This window comes from Ptychodera flava, chromosome 15, assembly GCF_041260155.1.
Source record: "Ptychodera flava strain L36383 chromosome 15, AS_Pfla_20210202, whole genome shotgun sequence".
In the NCBI taxonomy this organism is placed as follows: Eukaryota; Metazoa; Hemichordata; class Enteropneusta; family Ptychoderidae; genus Ptychodera; species Ptychodera flava.
In genome coordinates this window covers 38,323,365-38,348,736 of record NC_091942.1, presented here as the reverse complement: position 1 = coordinate 38,348,736, position 25,372 = coordinate 38,323,365, and the positions used below count along the sequence as shown (strand labels likewise).

The 25,372-nt window shown below is 37.3% G+C and overlaps 2 protein-coding genes across 2 annotated transcripts; both read right to left on the bottom strand.

Moving 5' to 3' along the window:
• Positions 1-329: 329 nt before the first annotated feature.
• On the bottom strand, positions 330-7,517 carry LOC139152409 (N66 matrix protein-like). The gene is made up of 4 exons (XM_070725533.1): positions 7,445-7,517; positions 6,683-6,744; positions 3,322-3,504; positions 330-1,974 (listed from the first exon to the last, which is right to left on the bottom strand). The coding sequence occupies exons 1-4, from the start codon at positions 7,447-7,449 to the stop codon at positions 1,388-1,390; spliced, it is 837 nt and encodes a 278-aa protein (XP_070581634.1). The 5' UTR covers positions 7,450-7,517; the 3' UTR covers positions 330-1,387.
• Positions 7,518-19,631: 12,114 nt separating this feature from the next.
• LOC139152408 (uncharacterized) lies at positions 19,632-22,690 on the bottom strand. Its single transcript, XM_070725532.1, has 4 exons — positions 22,341-22,690; positions 21,513-21,625; positions 21,087-21,221; positions 19,632-20,152 (listed from the first exon to the last, which is right to left on the bottom strand). The coding sequence occupies exons 1-4, from the start codon at positions 22,357-22,359 to the stop codon at positions 19,874-19,876; spliced, it is 546 nt and encodes a 181-aa protein (XP_070581633.1). The 5' UTR covers positions 22,360-22,690; the 3' UTR covers positions 19,632-19,873.
• Positions 22,691-25,372: the final 2,682 nt, after the last annotated feature.

Genomic DNA, 25,372 nt, shown 5'->3' with positions numbered 1-25,372 from the left:
AAAGTGTACAACATCGATACTGGGAGTTGCTCAGAGTGTACGGAAATATGTTGAAAAGATTTTGACAAAGCATTGATATTCAAAGTGTCACTAAATTTTAAAAATTATTGTAGGAGAAGTTGAAATGAAAATGTGTGTGTCGACTTTTAGTAAATCTAATAATTTTAATTAGATAATGGGCGATGCATAAACACAATACTTGCAATTTCAAGTATTATTCCATTCCTTCCACAATAGTATGATAAAAAGTGAATTTTTAAGGAGAGCTCAAGCACAGAATATTAACATTAAGTGACGTGTTATGCTAAATGATTGATTGCATACATTGTAACATAAATGTGTATTTTATTTTTTATCAACAGAGAAATTTAAGTCAAACATGCAAACAAAAGTCTTATATACATGCAGAGTATAGCATTGCGGAAACTCTGTCGCATTAAAATGGAGCTACTTTTCTAAGTAAACGTCTCAGGCATCGTCAGTTGCCCTCATTTTGTTTTCAATGCATTTCGTAGTCTTTTTTTGAACAGTCTCTCGGGAAGCAAACCATTTCCGTCGCTCCTGTAGAAATAAGCTTTTCTATATTTGTCGAAAACCTATGTTCGGATATTTCTCGACGGTGGATCGATTTAAGAATTGATGGTGAATATGTATGTGACGTCATCGATATTTTGGAAAGCAACAAAAATGTAAAATCAACAGTCGATACAAGGACATAATCGAACAAAAGGAATTGATTTTTAAATTTTGCTTTGAAACTAATGTTCTCAAAGAACCATGCATTTTAACAGACATAATGATATTGAATTGATTTTAATACTTCATTTATCTCTGCAGGAGACGACACTGTACAAAGCTAAATAAAGTAAAAGAACGTAGTAGTAAAATGTATGGAAACAAAATACGACCAAATGTGAAATTGTGATAAAAATCTTATTATTCAAAAGTTTTAGTAGAGTACATTGGTGTTGAGGTTTCATTAGCTGTAAGTGCGAATATTTTATGTATTTTCGTTCTGTCTGAAAAAACATTCTTGTTTCACTATAAAATCATGCATATCAAAATGCCTCCTGCTTAAATTGCCAATATAACACAATACGTGGTGTCGGCTAGGTGAAAACGGACTGAACACACTGCGGGGAGAATGATTAGAAACTGTTGTTTTTGCACAAAAACTATGAAAGATGGATCATATCTCGCAATAAACACAGTCGTAATTCTACAGATGTTTTCTGTTGATTCAGTTCTCATTAGATAGTCAAGGCAGGATATGCAAATCTTTAGGTCAGAGGGTGAAGGATTGGAGAACAGGACACTTGGTTGATTCTAAATGGCTGTCAAATTTTACACCCAGTCTGCAAAATTCACTCTTGTTCTGAATTTACTCTTACATAACTACAATCGATGTGACCGCAGAAAACACCACGAGCATGCTGAAAGTTAACACTTCTGAACCATTTTTATTAGAGTTTCCGTCAAGTCTGTCAGTGTTAGAATTTTCATCAAGTCTATCACCACCAGTGTCATCATCACCTTGGTTACCGTCGACGCCAGCATCATCTTCATTGTTACGGTTACCGTTTACGCCGTCTTTATCACCATTACCATCAACAGCGGTGTCATCTTCACCATGGTTACCGGCTACGTTATCAGTACCCCCGTTGTTATCGTTACCTGTGGTACCATCGTCACCGTCAGTCCCTCTATCACCTTCGGCGTCGGTTCCATCATCAGCAGTGTCGCCTTTGTTATCGTCGGCGTTAGTACCATCACTAGTGCCTCTATCACCACCATCAGCAGTACCACCATCAGCAGTACCACCATCAGCAGTACCACCGTCGTTATTGTCGGCGTTAGTACCATCACTAGTGCCTATATCACCAGCAGTACCTTCATTGTAACGATCGTCATCAGTAAATGCGAAGCCTTGGTTACCTCCATTATTATTGTTGGTCCTGGTGGTGGTGGCTTCAGCTAATCAGAAATGAAGATTATTTATTAGTGTACTAAAGTGTAAACTCGATGTAAAAACAACAAGACCTGGTGATATCACTGCAGGAAAGTAAAGTCAACGACTGTTCAAGTTAACCCGTGTATGATGCCCACAGTTTAGAAATTTGTCCGTCAGAAGATATTTAAAATTTACTTTCACTCTTAAGTTCAGCTTATTAAACAAAGAATGCGAGTTTTGTGACAGTGAGGGGTGAATTCTGATTATTTTATTTTCACAGATTCAGTAAACAGGTTTTTCATTCTGTTGTTTTTTTGATCTGGAGAATACGAAATTAAACACGAATTATTGTCCTTTTTTCTATGAATTCCAGAAAGGAAATCATTTAGTTTTGTTTAACATTGGTGTTCACAATTGAACAAATTAAAACTTAATGTAGGTCCTACATTGATATGGTAGAAAATGTGAAAATCTTGGATCGGCAGCCTAATTGGTTCAAGAGAAGTATTGATAAAGCGATGTATATAAGAACACATAACCAACGTTGAATCGGGATGGTGGACGGTATCAGCTATCTCGAATCTGGGATAATATTTTAAGATTACGCATGCGCAGTGGTGCTAATCAACGCCATTGATAAAGGCGGCTGGATAGTTGTCGAAAGCTCTGGATAGAGAAATAATTCTCCGGTGCAGTACAAAATATTAAGCTACAAGAATATATTGATATGGTGTTTATATGGCCAATGTTCACAGATTTTCAAAAGAATCTAAAAATGTACAATGAAAACGCCTTTCACTCACAATGTAGTTGGTCAACATTATGTTATTTTTGACGAAATATTTCAGTCTCGGTTATTAAGACGTCACACCATGCATTATCATGTGATTTTAGGTGTAAAGAAATAACTGCATTTCACCGACAGAACTAAATTCTGAAAAATACGTCACAAGTTACAATTTACAGAAAATTTGACAAGTGATCATTTCACACAATTCAAATGAACAAATGAAATGAGTCTCCTACAAAGACTGTGTAGCTCTACGGTACCAATGTGATCTTCCTCGCGTACGATTTTCTAATACTGATGCCATAACTCATTGAGAAATTCGATGCACCATCACCACAGGGTAACTTTTGAGGCAATAGCCTCGGATCGGAACGTCCATTAGCAACTTGTCGGACATTATAATGTATTGATTTCTACATGGCTTTGATGTATCCGGATGTTTTTATAACACAAGGCTGACTGAATGAACTATGAAGTAAGTATTTGAACAACAATATGACAATTGATGTGAAACTGGATAAAAGTTAAAAAGGTGTTCGGTCATGATGTATTGAACAAAAGAATAATTTGTACAACATACCGATACAAGTTGGCGGTCCTCCGGTAAACTGACTTCCTTCACAGATGATTCTTGATTCACCAAAGAGAGTGTATCCAGGGTCACAGTAAAATTGTAATGTAGCGCCATCATTCACTCTCATTTCAAATGAATCCTCTCCCTCATAATGAAGTCCTTCACTTAAGATTGGTTTGTCGCATTTACCTGTGTTCGTCGGTAATATAAGACCCGTTAAGCCATAACAACAAAGTTACAAAGAAGAGCGTAGATCAACATTATTTTTGTCCAGAGGATTGTTCGATGCACAACAAGGTCACCCTACACGAACAATCATCGATTTTCCTCTAATTGTCTCACAAATCAAGTAAATAAAAAACATATTAATGGTTCCACTTCGCTATTTTATTATGAAAAAAGATCATTTAGGCATAACTTATTTGCATTCTAAATCTAGAAATTTTCCTTACAAGTTCTTTTTGAGGAAAGTCTTAAAGTGTCCAACACAACGTCGAATTGTAGTGTGGTTATAAAGTTTCCAATAAATTCTTATTTGCAACTTCATTGTCTTCAAACATAATTTGCCAATTGTGTATTATTTTAGAAATTTGATTGCATGTTATCTCGCTGACCGCACTCAGTTCACAGCACTATGATTGGTTGCCACATGCCCCTGAGTTTGTCTTTGTAATGTTCACTGCCTCGTAATGTAGTGTTCCATTTACTTCCTTGAAACTGTTGAAGTAAGCAATAATTCAGGATGTCTTCACCTTGTTCCATCGCGACGTCAAAACAAAGGCCAAAAGTCAACTGAGAAATATCAAGTCAGTTTGGTAATATTTACAACCATTTTCAGTAGCGAAGCTACTGCAGTGAACTGCAATGTTGTTAAAATGTAATTTACACTGCACGCATTGTGTTTACTGTTTCCACCCTCTACATTTGTAATGGTAATATATTGATTTGGCCAGTAACGCAAAATTATAAGCATTTCCTTGTTTAAATTTGGAAAAGTTTGGTCCAGTGATGATATATATCGTACAATGTGGAGAGAAGACTGGTACGACCCGATTGCATAACACTAACAATGTGGAAGTGTTCAGACACCTATAGTACATGATTCTAACAATCATAACTGCCTCTATAGCGAAGACACTGGCGAAATTTTTAATACTGCATCCCATGCGACTACTGTCACTGGTAAACCACCAGTAAAATTGGAACGTTCAATAGCAGTGCTGTAAATATATCATTGTTTTGGACGGAGATGTCGACGTGGTGGATTTACTGATATTTCGATTTCCTTTTGAGAAAATATCAATAGCATTGAGAACAAGGAAACAGTGTAAATTAAACAGCATCATTCTGTTTTGAGTCAGTTGGCGACGATGTCATAGGAATAGTTCTAAGTACACCACGGCTTCACAAAAATGGATGAAAATATTGCTCTCCAAACCAAAAGCGGCCGCCCGATAGTTCAGTAGTGTGTCCAAGGCTAGTTAACTGCGTACTTACTGTGGTGTACCAATCGTAGAACATCATGAATAATGCAACGGGTCGTTTTCGTATCGGAACCAATCGGAGCTCTGGATTTAATAAAAATTTGCACGCGCAAACTGCTATAATATAATTCAGGATATGCCGTCGGCATGCTCGAATATTGAAAACGGTCCCTCATATTTTTTTAAGTGTTCACTAAACTATATTTGTGAACAGCCGATATGTTCGATATTGTTCAGAATGTTTGTGTTCAGAACAAAGCTACAACAGAAGAGTTAGTTCACACCGGCGACAGTTCAAAATATTACTTAAAAACTGAATCGTTACTAGCATGTATTCGGAGCCAAATAGACACTCATTTTTTGAATTAGTGAATGTTTCTCAAGCGAACTCGGCCTTCTGCCTTTGTCTTTGATCGAACCACGTACAAACCCTTTAAATGACTTGTTACTACAACGGTATCCAGGAAGTCAAGGAGACACTAACATTACGAGGCAGAGAACACTACAGAACGAGGCTAACACAAGGACACAAGGTAGCCAATCACAGTGCGTGAGGTGAACATTACATACTAATGAGACCTAAGAGAAAGGGTCCAGCCAATGAGTGCGCTGAAAGAGGACCTTGTAGGTCCACAAACACCAATCATTGTTGCCGGTACATGTGTCTAGGACATAAATCATAGGCCAATTAGACGTATATCATGTAGGACATAAATTTGTGTCCTAAACCCCAGCGTCGCTCACGTTGATTGGTAGGTCTTATGTCCCTGTGTCCCATTTGCGTTCATTCATTGGCTGCCTTTATGTCCTCAAGTCTCATTAATATTTACTGTTCCGAATGCAACTCATTCATTGGCCGCCATATGCTCTTGTCCTTACCTCACTTTCGGGTGTCCCTTGTCTCGTTCTGCCATGTGCTCATTACTGTAACGCATCTGCGAGCCTAGGCAATCATTACCAGACAGCTAGAGCGTAGTTGCAAGGTTTGTGAAGACAAATTTGTCTTCATAAACATTGCGACTACGCTCTAGCTGTCTGGTAATGATTGCCTAGGCTCGCAGATGCGTTACAGTAATGAGCACATGGCAGAGCGAGACAAGTAACACTCGAAAGTGAGGCAGGGACAAGAACATAAGGCAGCCAATGAATGAACTGGATTCGGAACAGTAAATATTAATGAGACTTGAGGACAGATAGGTAGCCAATGAATGAACGCAGATGGGACACAGGGACATAAAACCTACCAATCAACGTGAGCGACGCTGGGGTCTAGGACACAAATTTATGTCCTAAATGATATACGTCTATTTGAAACGGAACTATTGCGGTTTAAAGACTGCTCTAACCATAGACCTTATAGGTTCTATGCTCTAACAAACTCAAAACGTTGGGGAGCAGTATAGCACATGAAGTACTGTCAGTACAGACAGCACAGCACATGAAGTACTGTCAGTACAGACAGCACAGCACATGAAGTACTGTCAGTACAGACAGCACAGCACATGAAGTACTGTCAAGTACAGACAGCACAGCACATAAAGTACTGTCAGTACAGACAGCACAGCACATGAAGTACTGTCAGTACAGCCAGATAAAGCGACACTGCAGAGCTCTAGAGCATTGGTATCTTACAGCACAACATAGTATAGAATAACACAAAGTACTAAAAGTACTAAAAGGACAGACTTTGTCCCTTTTAGTATATATCTTACTGTTATCAGCCCACTGTGATCTAGTTATTATCATGAAACGCTAAATTTTAGACAGCGATAACGTTGTTAAGCTTTAAGCATCAAACTTTACAATGTACAAGAAAACAAATCAACGAGAAGAAAACTAAAGATGTTACACGTTGTATCTTGATAAAACAATAATAATCTCACCGCTGACTGACAAAATCTTCAACAAGAACACTGCTGCCGATGTTAATAACAAGCTCGTAAATCTAAAACAGAAAAACATATTTGAAAGGAACCAACATTCTTTAGGGTCCAGGCGGTCTGAAGTACAGTTTGGTCGCATTAGCAGTTCTAAAATAGTGAATTTTCTAGGGAAATGACATTGAAGAAATAAAGTGTAAAACTATAAAACGGAACAATCGATCACATCGTGACAAGAGTCGATAATATCAGAATTGCCGTGTATCACTAAGCTGTTACTTTATCTTGTTGATTGAAGATCTTCAAAAAGTATTGGCTTTTCGAATGGCGCTCCTTGACTGCTTGCATATCTGACTATATGTAATACCACCTGTGCTGACCTGTATACAGTCATAGATGCTACTCTGTGTAGTCTCAGATGGCATGGCAACTATTTATCTCCCCATTTTTCGCTTCTCTCATCGAAATCAAACAGAGCAAAATGAAAGCACGGCTCTTCTCGTATACATCAACTGACGTCTCGACTTGAGACTTTTTTCTCAAAATTAGAGTAATGAGAAAGAGAAAATAACGTTTGTCTAGTATTGCTTTAAACGCAGTGCACAGAAATGCCTATCGCCCGATTTGATTCGAAGCCTATTATTTACGTCGATAAATAAAAAGCTTTCTTAATTTTCAAATTTTCATTTCATTGACATAGTTACAGTTTGTAAAATCTACTTTTGGAAATACTTGATGTTTATGATTTTTAAACATTGTACCCACCTCATGGTGCTTGCTCCCCGCGATTAAGACTACTAATTCACGTACTTTGACAGTCGAAGGCTCGGACTATAATGATCGACTGCCTAGCAATATAAGTGTATTAAACATGACTGTGCGAATGTCGGGTATCTTGAATTCACAATAGTTTCACCTAGTTTTAGGTTAAAAATCTTAAATGGCATGGTTTATTGTCGTTTAGAAGACACGAGTATGACCTAGTTTAGTTGGCACCATGGCAACGTATTATTTGCTTATGTTACTATTATTGGCTGTTTTAGCAACAATTCTCTTGGTAGTACAGATATTGCCGTCTTCAACCATACACTTTTGATCGGGGGTTTGTTTCCCCTCGAGCTACTTGTCAAAAGCACATTCTCTCTTCTACAGACATCGTTCGACGAATGATTAATGCACGGTGCAGGCAGAGTGCCAAACTCAGCTTTTGCTGCAGAATCTATTAATTTTGGGTTGTTTGATATTCAGATTCTAAAGTCCGTTTGCACAAATGTAATATTCAAGAGGCAGGAACGAATTATTTATGTCACCTGTTGCCATGATATACTTTTAGATTGTCCCAGTACAATGTTGTGGGTTCAAACTTTGTTTTATCCTAACTTATTCGTAATGGTTACATCATCACTGACGATAGAAACAAAAAAGGTCCCATCCCACGGTTGCCAAAGACCGTTCCCAAAACTACTAATATTATATAAATGTAGATAGGCACGCTATGGCAGAGAGAGAGAGAGAGAGAGAGAGAGAGAGAGAGAGAGAGAGAGAGAGAGAGAGAGAGAGAGAGAGAGAGAGAGAGAGAGAGAGAGAGAGAGCTGGTAAAGTCTAAAGTTCTGAAGTGGTTAGTGTACTTGCAAGAGTGTAATTTGACGTTTATCTTGATATGAAGTAAAGGAAAAAAAAGAAATCTCGCGCTTAAAGAGTTGAGATAATGAGAACAATAATCTGAACACAAAAAATTCCGTTATTACATATATGTGAAGTATAATTTGATATTTCGAGTTTCTGTTGGAATTGATGTAAACACAGTGTTGACCAATACACGGCAACTGATGATTGATTGTACTCTGTATTTTATACAGCGATCAAACAGACAGTTTGATACGTTGAGTTGATACCTCAAAATTTGAGGCAGGATTTCACCCGTAAAGTGCTCTGCAACAATTACTGCTCTTTCCGAGAGCCGTAACAGCATTAATTTTGTTGTCTTTTTCCTTGAACATTTTGGGTTAATGTTTACTTCTAACAAAGGTTGTACTGCACGCTAGACTTATGTGATAGTATCTAGTAAATTCACCGGACTTCCGGTGTCAGACTTGGCGAAAGATGACAATGTTTACATGCAGTGGTATTGGCTAAACTAACGGTCAGTACTATTCAGGTTAGGCCATTCTCACAGCTGGCAAATTTGATCATTCATCTTTAACCTAAAGAAAGTTCACCTACTCATCAAATCGATAATTGATCGATCAGTCACGGTCGCTCAAATTAACCGACAAAGTTGACATATATTCCAATAGAAACTTTGAGCTCTTAAAAAGCACAAGTAAAAATCCAGAAAGCATAATTATTATAAAAATAAAAAAGCTGAATCACCCAATTTAACGCATGTTTAGTTCAAGTTTATCAAGAAATTATCTGACCAGAACAGCTGAAAGAGTGAACTAAGCCTGCCTTCAGAACATTAATATGTAGACAATAAATTGCATTTTTAGACCAAGACTTGGTATATCAACATATAGAAGGCGACGAAACTGTATTCATGCAAAACATTATAAAAAGATTATCAAAAGTTACGGCTATTGTGGCTTTAAAATGAGAAGAGAAAAATGAATAGGAAAAGAAGAAAAGCAAGCGGTTGAGATTGATGGAATGATAAAATGCCACTGGGGGAAAATATTGAGATCTTCTTGATAATGTGGACGCTTGGCAGCATACTGAGTACCAGTGGGAATGAATTGCAAAGCAGTGCAAGTATAATGCATGGAAGTACACCTTATCCAAATGAATGAAATCTTGTCTTTGTAAGACGTAGCTGTTATTTATCTGAAGATTTGAAAGGTACACTATGAAAGAGATTGCTAACAACAGAGTAATTCAGTATTTAGCAGGTCGTCAGTAGAATTGTATGTTCAATGCAGTAATGAACAAGCAGCCATTGAAGCTCTAGGGGGAGTATTCTGTGTCCAAGGTCTGTGCTTTTACGTCTGTTGGCAACCCTGGCATCAGTACACGGAGGGCGTCGCTATGCTCAGATATATGAATAGCAGAAGGCAATAGCGACATCCAGAACTACATTGCCGTATTGAAACCTTGAATAGCTCAATGCATGGAACAGTTTTGTACAGATTTCCTTAGAAAGATGATGCAAAGCTTGCCAAGTACTGTTGTAAGATATATTGATCGAGATGCCATGGCAACGTGCTCCTGGGTAATTTGTATTCAGAAGACATTTATCGGTATAAGATTGGTAGTAATCTTTCTTTCATTTCAGTTCTATCTGAGCTTACGACTATGATTACATGTCGGTCGTTTCAATTGATAAAGTTTGAAATTTACTGAGAGATCAGCAACAATTGTTACTAAGTAAAACATACAGGTATACGGGTACATTGATTAGCAACTCATATGCCACCCCAAACCTACACGTAGGCAATCAGAAATTAGTTCGCTTCATTTGCTACCCCTTTTTGAAGAACAATCTGCAAAATATCGAGTTCTTTCTGGACTCCGATTGCAGATCTCATAATTGTTCTGTACTTTTACCATCTGCAATGACGGACAAGAATATGATACATTACGTCTCACTACATCAGCTGACGACAATCAAGAAACGACTATTATTTTCGGAACGTCTCCCTGTCAAATTATCAGGACGACCATAGACGATTGGCTTTCTACTCAAGTAAGAAGATATATTTACATGCCACCTGACTGTGATGAAAGTGACACCTGTAAGAAATACCTGTTTAAAATTAATAGTACCATTGACGACATTGGGCCTTATGACGTTTTTGTTATAGACAGTTGCTAGACAATTCATCAACGCAAATGACGTTCGCAATACCACGTCGTGACTGAGCCATACTGCTTGTCAACCTTCTTGGCACTCGCTTGTATTGCTTCGATGTCGGTTTTGTTTGATTTCGTAACTTTGGACCACTGTCTCCTATTCTTGACACTTTCTACCGGCGTACGTATCTATTTAGATGATGACAGTTTGAATACCTTGACAGCTCTGGTGCACGGTGATCGAGTCGATAGGAACCAAATCAGTAATAGTAATAGTGATTAATATTACAACACTTTAGATACAATTTTCCGAAAGCCCATCCCAACAGAAACATTGATTTATGAAGATACATGTATACATCTTAGTTGTGATCAGCGCAAGGAAAGCGTTGAGTCTTGAGTAAGGCTATACTTCAAAAGTGTGCAAAGGAATTCCCCTTTGCTAGTTCCTGGAGGGAATGTATACTTAAAAGATGCCAACTCTCCATAAGAGACGACCAAAACACACTGATTTACAACATGATGTATTAATTTACATGAATTGTCAAGCAGCCATTCTAAATAGAGAACAATCCGACGGAAAATATATGCTTAAATCTTTTGGAAGTCGTTTTTGAGGATCGGCATTCCAGTCACCTATCACAAAACAGTTTTAAGTCTCACTTTCGTCAATAGTACTCGTAAATTTAAACATACATTGCTAACAGGTGTCATAATTATCATCACGTCAGTTGGCAATGCCATTGGTCAACTCGGCCAGGCGACACAGCGCATGTCTGAGCGAACCCAGCTTCTTTCCAAAGTAACAACAGTGCTAGATTTTGAAATGACATACTCGCATCAACAACATTCAATATTCTTTGTCGTCGACTGTTTAAAGTTATTCTATCCAATTGTTCGTTGCGAATGTTTGGAAAGACCATTACACATCCTTATTATTTTGTCTATAAACGGTCATCTGTATGAGGAATCTGTAAAGTAGCATAACATTCCTATAGTCACGTTGATAAGCATTACCAGCATTAGAAATGGGATCAGGAGAGGGCCGTTGGTATAAATTACATGACTTGCCATGTAAACATTTAGCGCCGGGTCTATCCCGCCAGTTAATTCAGGACTTTTCATTATGATTTTATGAAAACAACCATTGTTCAACACGTGGAAGGCCTGATGAATAATTGTAGACAGAGCAGAGGTAATCTAAACTGCTTCCTGTAAAATTCTGGTTATCATATCATTATTGCAACTACTATTTTTAGATTTAAGGGAAGGAGTCAAGCAGAAGCACTCAGCTGAGTATGTATTTGATAGAGCTATAAACTACTGTAGTTAATACAATATTCTGGCATATGTTTTTTTTTACAAGATGCAACGAAAAATCTTTGACAGTGTCAACCACTAGGAATTCTATGAAAAAGTCGCTGTTATCCCGAGGAGTGCGGGTATATAGCCTATCATGGTACTGAACCCGGAGTCTTTTTTATTGCGTTCAAGAGGAAAGCGCAACATACTCGCTGTGTTTACGTCGAGGAAATATTTCTTCTCCGCTAACTTTTTCTCTGAAACCGCATGTCCGTTTGCTTTGAAATTTGATATGCAGTTTACTTAGGGTGACTTCAGTCAGATTTGTTCAACTCGTGGTAAAATTTGCATATTTGTATTTGTTAGGCAATTTTTGTCATTTTTGGTCAAAAAATCTTTAATAATCTTCATCTTCAAAACTACAGGTCAGATAGCTTTGATATTTGGTACATATGTCCCCAGGGATGATCTTTTTCAGATTTGTTCAATAGTGCAGAAATATGCAAATTTGTATTTTTAAGGCAATTTTTGTCAGTTTTGGTCAAAAAATTTGTTTCATCAAAACTGATTGGTATCAGCAAACTGTGATATATTGAAATTGTGATGAAATCTGCAATTTTGTACTTTTGGGGCAACTTTTGTCCGAAAATTTGTTTCTCCAAAACTGCTTGTCTGATGGCTTTGAAATTTGGTATACAGTCTCCTACAGATGAACTAAATGTGATGTATTGAAATTATGATGAAATGTGCAATTTTGTCTTTTTAAGGCAATTTTTGCCATTTTGGTCAAAAAATTTGTTGCTCCAAAACTACTCGTCTGATAGCTTTGAAATACAGTCTCCTACAGATAAACTAAATGTTATATATTGACATTATGATGAAATCTGCAATTTGTACTTTTGGGGCAATTTTTGCCATTTTTGGTCAAAAAATGTTTTTCTCCAAAACTGCTTGTCTGATAGCTTTGAAATTTGGTATAAAGTCTCCTACAGATGAACTAAATAGAAGTTATGATGAAATGTGCAATTTTGTCTTTTTAAGGCAATTTTGCCATTTTTGGTCAAAAAATTTGATTCTCAAAAAACTGTTTATCAGATATCTTTGGTTGACATGTTCTTAGAGATGATCTTAATATGATATGTTCAAATTATGATGAAACTTCCATTGTGTATTTTTGCAGCTATTTGTGCCATTTTTTGTCCGCCTACTGAAATGAGCTATCAAAGGTTTCCACCTTCTTCATCTACACATGTGTCAAAAATAGTTGTTCTTTACATAACACAGCGAGCTATTTCGGCCTCTAGGTCGCTTGCTAATGTTGATATGGATGATCCTAGCCTGCCACTCACAAGTTTTAACAAGAGTTGTAGAATGGGCACAATTAATAAGCTATCTCATTCACGTAGATGACTTGCCACATGTGTTGATTTTGTGATGATTATCGTGAAATCAGCTACCGTCAACTATACTTCTCTTTATCTCGTGCCTATTGTTTGAACCATGTTGGTTACTTTCGACATTTGACAATTTTTTAGACAAGTCTCTAAATTAATTATGCATTCTAGACATTAGTACTCTTTTACACAAAAGAAATGTCGGGGATGACGGGTTATCTGTACTGTTTTTGACAAAGAAACTGTCCACCTTTGATAAACCAATCAGGGGAGGGCGCACTTCCAACCTGTTCAGTGAGAATCGACGTACGTGATGGTGTCAAGCAACAAACAACTGTATTGGGTCACATATCAAGCCATGGGCGTTTCAGTGGGTCAATGGCTTAAAAAAGGCGGTTTTCTAAAACCCATGCAAGGCAAATAGTTTGACGGACTTGCTGGATATTGTATGGATAAACTCCATGTGGGTTATTGTGCGGAGACAGGGAGACTAGTTCAGGCCCCAAACACCAAAAACAACAACCAGAGAAAGGTACAGATCCCAAAAGACAATCAAAACTGCCAGAAATACTCCATGAAAAAGTGACCTCAGAGTCTATTTGTAGTGCTTCGACTGCCATGCCACCTGTTGCAGACATAGATTCTAACAATGGAGATGCAGGCATTGTCAAACAGCTGAAGTTATTCATTGAATCAATTGATCAAAGTTTACCTTATGAAAAGCCTCCATGGAAAAAGAGGTTTTAATCTTGAAGAAAAGGCTGACAACGGTACCAAAAAATTAAAGAAGTGTTAGACAACGTTACATGTAAAAATTACCAGAGGAAGCAAATATGTGTATAGCCGAGCTGGAGGCAGAGAATAGTAAAATCCGTGAGAGACTTCAGGAGACAGAACTTCAACAGGACTGACAAGAGGGTCAACTTCGTAGGAATACTTTGATTTTCCATGGGATTTCGCAGGATAATGATAATGAAAGCTGGACTGACTCCGAATTAAGAGCACGCAATGTCATTTCTGATCAACTGCATCTGCCTGTCCGAAAAATAAACGCAATGGCCGTCCCTCGGTTGGAACACAGTCCCTCTATGTAGGGTGTCCAAACGAATTTTGAAAAAAATAACGTTTTACCAAAATAATGATTGCATTTGATGGTCCTGGTGTGAAGTCAATTTCTGGCTAAAAATCTCGACTACATAAACCACAATTTGAAAGTCATTAGGAATGCTACTTTTCAGAATTCTTCCGAAGAATTTGCAAATGAGAAATACAAAGCCATCGGTCCTAAAATTTCGACTAAAAAGGGTTCTGAGGACGATATGATACTTCACTCTTAATAAATTTGAGAAAAGAACTACAAAAAAATAAGTCTGTGGTCAAATAAACACTTTTATCGGTAGGTAAACATTGAGCCCACTACGGTGAAGCAAGATTGTCCTCACGCTGACCCTTTGTGTTTAGCGTATCATGGATACAAACCGTTGTTTCATTCATTAATGACAGGTGTTTACCTGTAACCGCGTGGTGATCAAGAGAGGTACTGACGCAACCCTTACTTCCTGTCACCTAAAATTCCTTGGCGCTAATTTGCGCTGGATAGGTGAGCTCTTTCTCCATCGAGAACCGATAGAATTCAGTGTAAACAACACTTTGCCAGCAAGGCCATCTTTGCCCCTCTCGGAATAACGCTTGCAAACTCATAATTGTTTAAAGAGTCAATTTCACCAGCTGTTCAACGAAAGAAAAATGGCTTTTTACGGAAAATTTTGTCACCAACATTTACTCTACTGTTAGGACAATGTTCACTGTGAAATCGAACAATTTCCATCGACGCGATCTCTCACAGCCGAAATACGCGAGAATGATGGCGATGGCCAAGATGGCGTCCGTCATCGGAGTTTTGATCAAGTGGCTTCGTAAACTTCTGAGTTCTTTTGTCGTTACCTTGTTCAAAGACATAAATTAGCATGGCCATGGCATAGTTTGAAGTAATTTCTACAAGTAGTGATTAGTTCTAAGTAACTTCATGCTTTGGATTTCGAATATGTTCATTCAAGATTTTTCGTGTTGCCCCATTGTTAAGGAATAAGAAGACCTCTCGATTGGACACCCTACTCTATGGATAGAGGGACTCTGGTTGGAATAAGTATTTTTTATCAACCAGAGAGTTTACGTAATATTATTACTTATTTAAAATGTCAGAAGTCATCATGTCATACTATCAAAGTACAAAACAAGTATAAATTGACAAGAATTGAGCAAAACGATTTTTTTCGTTTTGTCTTAAGATTGTATTATAATGCAGCTACTCTAAGACTTGCTGTGAGAGGTGAGTTAGGTCACTTTTCTGTTCGAACCTACAGGCTTGTGAGAATTGTCAGCCATTGGATTCGGTTAGGGGTGGACCATTTGATATCCTGGGGGGGGGGGCTTGGAAGATTGGTGGAGAGCCATTATTTTTTTTCCCACCTGCTTCACCATGAATTATTTTTTTTCTACAGGGCATATGCTGGCAACTTTTTTTTTCACTTTCCTTCTTCGAGATATATTTTTTTTTTACCAAATTTCAGTGCAATGTTTGTTTGCTTGGTATTTCACACCCAGTAACAAGATGCTGTTCTATCGCACACAGACTATATTCAAGAAACTAAATAAAGATATGTAAATACATGTACATTTTTGATTCACTTTTCAAAAACATATTTGTAAAATTATGTACATTTATGGCATTTACTTGTCAGTGTTGTCCTTACATTGAAAGTAGCCGGGTAATTGAAGAAAGTAGACAGGTGGACTGCGAAGGAGCGAAGCGACTGAGTGGCGAGTGAGCGTAGCGAACGAGGGGGGGGGGGAGAGCGCGAGAGGGGTGTCCCCCCTCTCGCAAGGCGAAAAATGAAATTTTGGAGTGGAAATGGTTTTCTCTGGTGGCATCTGAGGTGACATTTACAGACTGAAACAGTACTTTTGTTGTGTGTCTTAGACGTGGCTCACATACAACAAAACAAACAAACATGATTTTGTTTTGTTTGTATTATTTATGACACACTTGTGGTTTTATTTGCAGTGAAGATGTAACATTTAATCTTAAATCACCTGCTGTCTGCTCATTTCATTGCCCATTTCCCATTCTTCATTACCACATAGTAGTTTCCCCAAAACCATCAAACTCATTCAATTCTAATCAAAACACATTCGCTTTTGTTAAGAAAAACATTGGTAAGATAATTCACTATAACAGTGTTCGCATTTACGAATAAAACATGCGTATATAGAAAACTCATAACAATGAAAAAATGTGTAGAGAGTCGATCCAATGCGTAATAATATTACGCATTGGATTGAGTCTCTACGCATTTTTTCATTGTTATTAGTTTTCTATGCGCAAACGATAATAGTAAAATGTTTGCAGGCTGTCTCTCTTCTTGTGGTATTTTGACAAAATCCATACATTCAGATTTACACATTTCTGGAAAACACTGGTGAGCAATTTCAATTTCAGCATACTTCCTCTAATCAGAAGGTCATGTATACTGTACAATTGTTCATATTCAGTTATTGTTCCTCAAGCTTGAAATGGTTTATGCTTCATAAAACTCCAGAGCTGCTGCTTGATTTTTATTGATGCTGCAGTGTGCATCGAACAATTGCCAAGATTTTTTTTTTCCGAGTCGCAATGGTCCATAATTTTTTTTCCATCAGCCACTTAAAGCCAGATTTTTTTTTCGAGCAACTCCACCTGGCATCTTTTTTTCCCCCAAATCTTCCAAGCCCCCCCCCCAGGATATCAAATGGTCCACCCCTTACATTAAATGCCGCCATATCGTTTAGCTTACAAATGTGATTTGTTTCAATATGATGAAGCACAAAAAGGGTAAATCGAGTGGGGCGTATGAAGTCAAGATGCTTTCTCTGGGGATGGGTGATGCATGATTTTATTATAGAAATCAAGGGTTTGGCAGTGATGTAAACTATATTAAAGGGACAAAGTCGGCCATTTTTCATGAATTTTGTTTGATACGAGATACTACTTATATTTTTGACATGTTGAAAGGCACTGAATGAATGGGTGACCATGCATATATTCGACCCCGGTTTTAGACTCATTAAATGAAACCATCGCAAAAATGAATTAATGATCATGACCATTAATTCATTTTCGCCATGGTTTTATATATCGTGTCCAAAACCGGGGTCGAATATATGCATGGTCACCCATTCATACAGTATCTTTCAACATGTCAAACAATATAAGTAGTATCTCGTATCAAACAAAATTCATGAAAAATGGGCGACTTTGTCCCTTGTTAAAGCAGCGTTGTCGGGATATCGACATTCAAAACTGGCACAGTAATTTACGCTCGTATCCTAAACTATATTGTTATAGGGACTTTAAATCTGTTTTAGAGCAAGACCTGTACTTTAGCATTATCGAGAAAGACCACTATAACGAGGCCTTATGTAGGATCAGGATCTCACCATATTCATTGAGGATTAAAACAGATCGGAGATTGTGCAACAAACGCTACGGAAGAATTTATAGGTTTTGTGAGGAGAAGAATTTCATTTCTGTATCATGTCCATTCATTCTATCAAGAGTTACGAGTTTAATACATTTCAAGATACTTCTATGCAGCCCTTCCTGTTATAAGAAGTGTCCGCTGCCTGTTGACCAATACAACGGAGAAATTTATTCATGATAAAACTGGTCTTAGGCCTACGTTAGGTCTGCCGCATACGAGAGAAATTAGCTAAGCAAAAATTCATTGGAGTCCGTTTGCTCATCCATTTTGTGTACGGGCAATTTTTCGCGAGCTTTTCCCTTTGTGCCTTTGGGCATAATATTAAACATGTTTGACATTTGTTGCCTCGCGGGAAAATTCCTATTTGTGTGCACTGGAGAAAAACGATTTTACTCGCGTCTTTTTTCACTAAAGTGGCCGAGTGGAAATCGTATGAGAGTACAAATGATGACTCCTAAAGATAGGGCTGAAAACACAGTCGCTGTGCTTCGATACACGGCGACAGCCGCTTTACGCATTAGAAAGATAGGCCAATTTATCTTGTCTGCTATGCATCTTGACAGCCTTGGCCGTGTAGCGAACCACAAGAGACAGTGTTCTCAATGATGATATGGGCGGTCATTTTGTATACTGTCAAGCGCTTCAGTTAAAATACGTGAGGAAAATCACTTTCTCCGGCACACAAGGTAAGCCTTTAAAGAATTCTCCTCGCGAGGCAAAACATGTCGAACTTGATGAATATTTTGCTCAAAGGGCCCTAAGGGAAAAAGGCACGAAAAATCGCCCGCACACGAAAGTAACTGGACAGAGCAAACAGCCCCGAGTGAAATTTTGCTTTGCTAATTTCTCTCGTGCACAACGTCAACCGAAACAATACTCTGAATATTAGAATGAAGGTAGAATGCGCCTCCGAGACAGATATTCGGACTCTCAAACTTAAGTCATTCTTTGTGGGGGTTCATTTTAAAGCTCTTGGTGTAAGAAACATTTCACCAGCTTAGTAAGGTAAACGTCCTCGGCGCTCAACGTCTCGAACTTTGACTTTGACCAGACTGAGACCCCAAAAGTGGCCACTATGTTCTGTTATTCTCCAAGTGCTCGTACTATGAGCACCATATAAATGAAATCCAAGTGTGTATATTTCACATCGTTGGAATCTTCGATCACTGTAGAGAAGCCTCAGGAAATTTTAAGGTCATCAAATCACAGCTTATGTGATAGAGGGACCACACTGTATAGCTCTTTCATATCCTTTCAAACCACATGTAGGTGCTCTCAGAGTTGCCTGACAGCTCGATCAAAGGCCGGAAGCCTCAGACTAAAGTGTGAGGCCGAAGGCCGAATCACTGTAGTAGAATACCAAGGTTCGCGGCCTCAGGCCAAATACTCCTGTTCTTCAAGTTCGGCCTTCGATCGACTTTCCAGGCAAATCTACGAGCACCTGTCGTTTGTACTTGTTTCTTCCGTCTTCAGATATCCTTGTACTAACAACGCCATTACTTGCATGTTTGATAACTGTGCTATAAGAAGCATTGAATGCTCTTCGATTGACATATCGGAATAGGCCTAACTGTTGGCAGGGCTTGTGATTGCAGAGTATATACCCCGTTTGTTTCAACTGGTATTGCAGGGCTTGTGATTGCAGGGTCAGTTACCGCGTTTGTTTCAACTGGTATTGCAACTGATTGACGTACAGCAATGTTTGGATTGTTTATCTTCTCATGATGAATTAAAAACAGCTTAAAGGTACTGTATTCAACAGTATCAAAGTTGGATTCTTTCTTTTCTGCATAAATTATCTCGTTTTTAAAGCTATGATATTATACATTGATTACCGTATTACATCTTTAACAAGATAATTATATAAATAGGCCTAATATAGCATTTTTCTGAAAAAAAATAAATTTAGGCACTTTGGTCGGCCCCATTATCAATCAAAAAAAGTGTTTCAAGCACCCAAATGGGTAACCTAAAAGTGTTTCGGTGATGGCCATTTCCATTGTATGTAGATTATGTATGTTAGAAATTCTGCTGTGGAAATTTACAAAGGAAACTTTATATGTATGGGTTTTTAGTGTTTATTGTCAAGCTTTCACACTGGTCGTAAATACATATTATTGTTCAGATGATATGATGTTCTTCACTTGACCAAAGGCATAGTGGAAGCTAATTAGACTGTACATTTATATCTAATCATCTCCTGCACCATCTGCACTGTCTTCGCTGTCCTCGTCGTCTTCATTATCTTCACTATCATCGGTTTCACTGGCATCTCTCCGTGGATCGTAATCTTCATCACTTTCATCATCATCCTCCTCCTCGTCATCCGAGGGCGCTTTATCATCATCGTCGTCATCGCTAACAAATGGAATATAATCAGCGATCTCCTTGAATGAATCCAAATAAACCGGAAGTCCAATGCACAGAGAGAGCATACACAATATAGTTATGGTAACTTTGAAGACAGACTGCAACAAAGACAAGATAAGATTATTGTCAGAGACCAATGTGTGCAGTATATAATGCATTTATGCATGGAGGATTAATTTTTCACAACAAAAATATCGTCTGCAAACTATTTTACATGTAATTCTCCAACGTTCATACTATAGTATCGCCGGCAATCAAAATAATCTTATTCGAAAGGACTCTGACCAAATTACTTGAATGTCTAAAAAAATATCTGGTCTGACTGGGCTGCAGCAGACGTCATGTAATATCCTAAACGGCGTTCAAATGGCACGCTTAGGTTAAATGTGTCCGATATCAAGAACATAGCAGAAATATAGGCACAAGTCCTCATTTATGAATATGTTCATTAACATGTTAATTAACATGTTAATAATTTTACTCCAAGAGTTAAGATTATAAAGCACAAATACCTCACTAGTAATTGTTTTTCAGTTAGGACTCGAAAAATATGTCTTTCACGAGTGACTGTACGAAATGTAAAGTTGATTGAAAAATCATATCAAATTGTCTAATATTTAATTTGTCAAAACATCTTGCACGTTAGTTGACAATTGACTTTTTCCGCAATATCACCAGTAAATCACGTGCTGTGTTTATTAGGCGAGTATTTTCTGCTTCTGCACACTGAAGGAAGACAAAAAATTCGATAAACTTGCTTTAACGAACAGCAGCCATCAAAAGTTAAAAATACAATCCCTAAACCTTTACCTATATGGTATACATAGCTAAAGATTTAGTGTATCTCTACATGTAATTTTAAAAAGATTGTGACACTTTCAAAGACTTGAAGATATTCCCTTTGAGGATCGGACGAGGGGCAACTTCTTTAAATTACTTGCATTGTACATAGCACCAAAAACGACCCTCTTTGAAGAATTAAATTTTTACCGTTACCCAACAACTAAGTTGCTTATATTGTCGCATACTCACATCTATATTCTCGTCCACTGGTAAAACATTGACTGCATAGTGTAGAGCCGATGTACAGGCTAAAGGAAAGGCTACCAATACAAACGTTCCCATGACCTTCCAAAACTTCAGCTGTATCGCTGCTGTGTGCTTTGTCTGGAAAGTAATGTCATCGGGTCAGTGCATTTGTGTAGATGAAAATTAAACGGAAAATACTAATGTCAAAACTGTACATCTGATTCGGAATAATTGTAAAAGTTCTTCGCTAACGTATTGACATATAATCTCTAAATGCTACTTTGAGGAGATGCCCAGCCTTTGTGATTGTTTAGTGTTCACAAATCAAAGTCCCTCCGTGGGTGGAGGGACTGTGACATAATCAAAGAGGGTTTGGCTTCTGCTCATACGTGGATCATTTTAGACAGTATCGTTCAAAATAGCGCTTACAATTTTGATATGTTCCTTCAGTGTGTCCACGTCATTCTTCAACTGCTGGATCTCTTGACGCACCGTTGTGGCCAGTTGAAAGAGCTGATCTCGCTCATCGATCACAACAAACCCTTCGAAAAGGATATCGATATTAATATCATTGTAAGAAAAATCAAAAACCGACAAAATAAAGTCAATACGCGACGTTGAAAACGAGAAAATCTTGTGATGTTGCATATTTGATTTCGAAAAGACTATGCCACTGCCAAATGTTTGATTAGATCGAGTGCTTATACGCCATCGTATAGTCAGTTGATATTTCAGTGACACAGTTTCACATTCCTAAATAGGTAAACTTACATATTTAAAGCTAAAGTCTTTATAACATGATGAAACCCCAGCCAAATATTAGCTTATATGATTCACTTGTTCTAAAATAACTAGAGCTTCTCTAGCGCATCTTTCACCGAATCACTTCCCGCTGAAGGAAGGATAATGAGACTGAAGTTATATTTCTCCTTCTTCTCAGAAATAATACAGTCTCGGCATTATTTTTTACCAGAGTGTCTCCAGAGGAAGGAAACAAATATATGAATCCTCGTTCTTCGTATGGGTGAATTTGTTCAAACCTCCCTTTCAGAATCTTATGGCACTTTAAGAGATGTATGTTATTATAAGGGATGCACAAAACCTGCGTCGCACGGTTTAAGTTCACCTCTTCTTGAGTAGTTGTAAAGTACTCGCACAGTTTACGTTTACCTTTTCCTTGCATTAGGTTAAAGTGCCGGTGTGAGAAATAAAAAACGCCCTCCAGCCTGTCGATAGGTATTTATCTCTAATACTCACCATTTGACTCCATTTTCATGGGTAAATCATTCAATGAATGCAAAACTCAAAACACCAACACCGCAATATCCATAATGTCATGCAACCACGGTGTGGTTTTCAGTGGACGCGTGTGTCATTGTGCACGCGACGAACGATCGATTGTTGACGTCACTTCGCGTCCAACGGCGATATGGTATGAGGGCGCTGAGAGCGCAATGCGCGTGACAAAAAATTATTTTCTCCGTGTGAAAATTGACACACAAACTGTTGAACAGCCTAGTATAATCTCAAGGCCGTACGAAATACGACTAGAATGATCGCTATTGTGTTTTCAGATTGTTTATGATTTCTTTCCTTCATAACGCAACAAGGCGAAAACAAGTTAGCACACGTTTGGCAGTCGAACTAAAGTTAGTTCAAAAACTCCAAGAAGCCATAACCATTTGTTTCTTGCAGACCATCACTATTTATGTCATCTTCAATTATTCTTATTCTACATATCAACTTGTACTCTTCTTTGAAAACAGAGCAAAATACACAAGGTTTTAAAGGTATCAACATTCCCGCTTTTGCAAATCACCCATTTTTTGTATATTATATACATAGCAATGACGAGGAAGTGGTTAATACAATTGTAAACATCAATTTTCCCTGTAAGTCATGAAAACGCAATTTAATTTGTCTTTCTCTTGTCATGAATCAGGTCAGTTACTTTCACCCAAAATGATTGAGTCTAGCACAATCCCAAAACATGTGTTTCTGTGTTTAAACAATGCCACATATACTTCATACATTCCTATTAACCTATTTCCACTTATAAGGTTTTTCATTGTTTAGAAAAATGTTATGAAGAAACTTCAACATATAGCCTATGCGGCAAGTCAGCGTTCACATTTTAACCTAATCGTTCAGACAACTCAAACATTTTGCCAATCAAAGCTAAAATTATACTTATTGTTCGTCATTTCTATGACCCAAGGTTTACAAATTTCCCTTCAATCAAACTTGTATTGTAATCTTCAACTATAATTCTTCTACGATGAAGTGATGGTACAATATGCCAGTCTGACCAAGATATTACTAGTTGAGTTAATATCTGAATATTCTCTTTGAAAAGTCTGAACGGAACACAAATCTCAGACAACTTTCCCATTGACTTGGAACTGCATTGATCATTTGAATATTTCTGAAATCGAAGATGTTTGGCATCGGTAAAATTCATCTGACAAAAATCAATATTATATAAATCAGCGATGTCATCTTTAAGTCGTTAGTGTAGTTAAACGGTATTCATTTTCATGACGTTGTGTGGCAATTGATAGTATCTGATATCTTACCTTTTACCCAAGATGCTTTCAGCGCCTTATTCTGACTGAAAACATCAAGTACATTGATTCCACCTTAAATATTCTCAAATATCATTATAGTGCGGCGCTTAATTTGCTCAAACTTTTAGCTAATTAGAAAGCGTGCAAACAGCCTATCAAATAGATGAAGTACACCATGATGTCCATGGGCTACAATGCATAAATTAAAAAAATAAGTAAGTTTTGATGCTGCTAAGGTTTTTATAAACATCATTTTACCGTACAACGTTAAATTTCTCGCCGACCAACATCTTACTTTCTAATTTGAGCTTGATTGTGTAATTCACATCACAATCAAAATACACACCAAAACGATTTAATGGGCTTGTCTGGCCAGCTGACCTGGCCACTTTTACTTCTCTCCTGAAATTACAACATAATTCAATCTGACGTTTTCACTGATAACACGGGTTTATATATATATATTATATATATATATATATATATATATATATATATATATATATATATATATATATATATATATATATATATATATATATATATATATATATATATATATATATATTATTATACACCTACTGCCGTAACCTATGGGAGTTTGACCGTCCAATAACTTTCCGTATTTTGTATAGTACGCGGAGTCCCGAATACGGGAGACGCGCGACGCGCTTGTTTGACCTTTGACCTAGCGATTATCGGATGTAAACAAACTATATTACGGTGAGTTATAGACGTAATAACAACTTCCACCAAAATGTATTCGTAGTATAAGGTTTAAAACACGCTAAACACAAAACTGAGTCTAAATGCAATTGATTTTTATTTTAAAAAACTAATTAAATTGAAAACATTCAGCGAAGTTTGCTTGTACTGCACTTCGTGCCAACGCAACAATCGCGCGCGTTCCACTCATATCGCGCGTGCCGCATCCCTCAAAATTTACCATAGAATTAGTTTATACGGACGATTAATGGAGGGAGGTGTATAATAATAGCCCTCGTCCATACAGGGCCGTATTTTGTGAATAACCCTATATTATATCTATCTATCTATCTATCTATCTATCTATCTATCTATCTATCTATCTATTCTATCTATCTATCTATCTATCTATCTATCTATCTATATATATATATATATATATATATATATATATATATATATATATATATATATATATATATATATATATATATTTCAGCGGTTTGATTCGTATTAACACCCGTAATAATTAATTGAAGACAGCTTAAAGTATACATATCAGTATTTTAGTGTAAGTAAGGGGCGACGTCAAAAGTTCAATGTAAGATAAAAAACTTAATTCCCTTAGTTTCCCCCCCAAACCCCCCACCCCCCTAGAAACTTAATTGACTTATATTGAACCTGTTGCCAGGCTCTTTCTATGTAAAGCGAAGCTAAGGATCAGTCAATTTAGGGGTGAAATAAAGTAATGCATCGTTCAGGCCCACTAGCTGTAACTCTTGAAATTTGTTGACGTCAAATTATCTACCTATTCTTTCCTCTCTGAAATCTACCCTCTGAAGAGATATGAGCTTTTACTGCATTAGGAAACCATTCCTTTCAGAAACATTTGACATGTAAATTAAAATTTTATTAACGGTCATTTTGATTTCCTGGCATTTTCAAAAATTGGTAATATTAAAAAGGAATCAGAACATACAATGTCATAGTTGAAAACATTCACCCCTATATGCATTA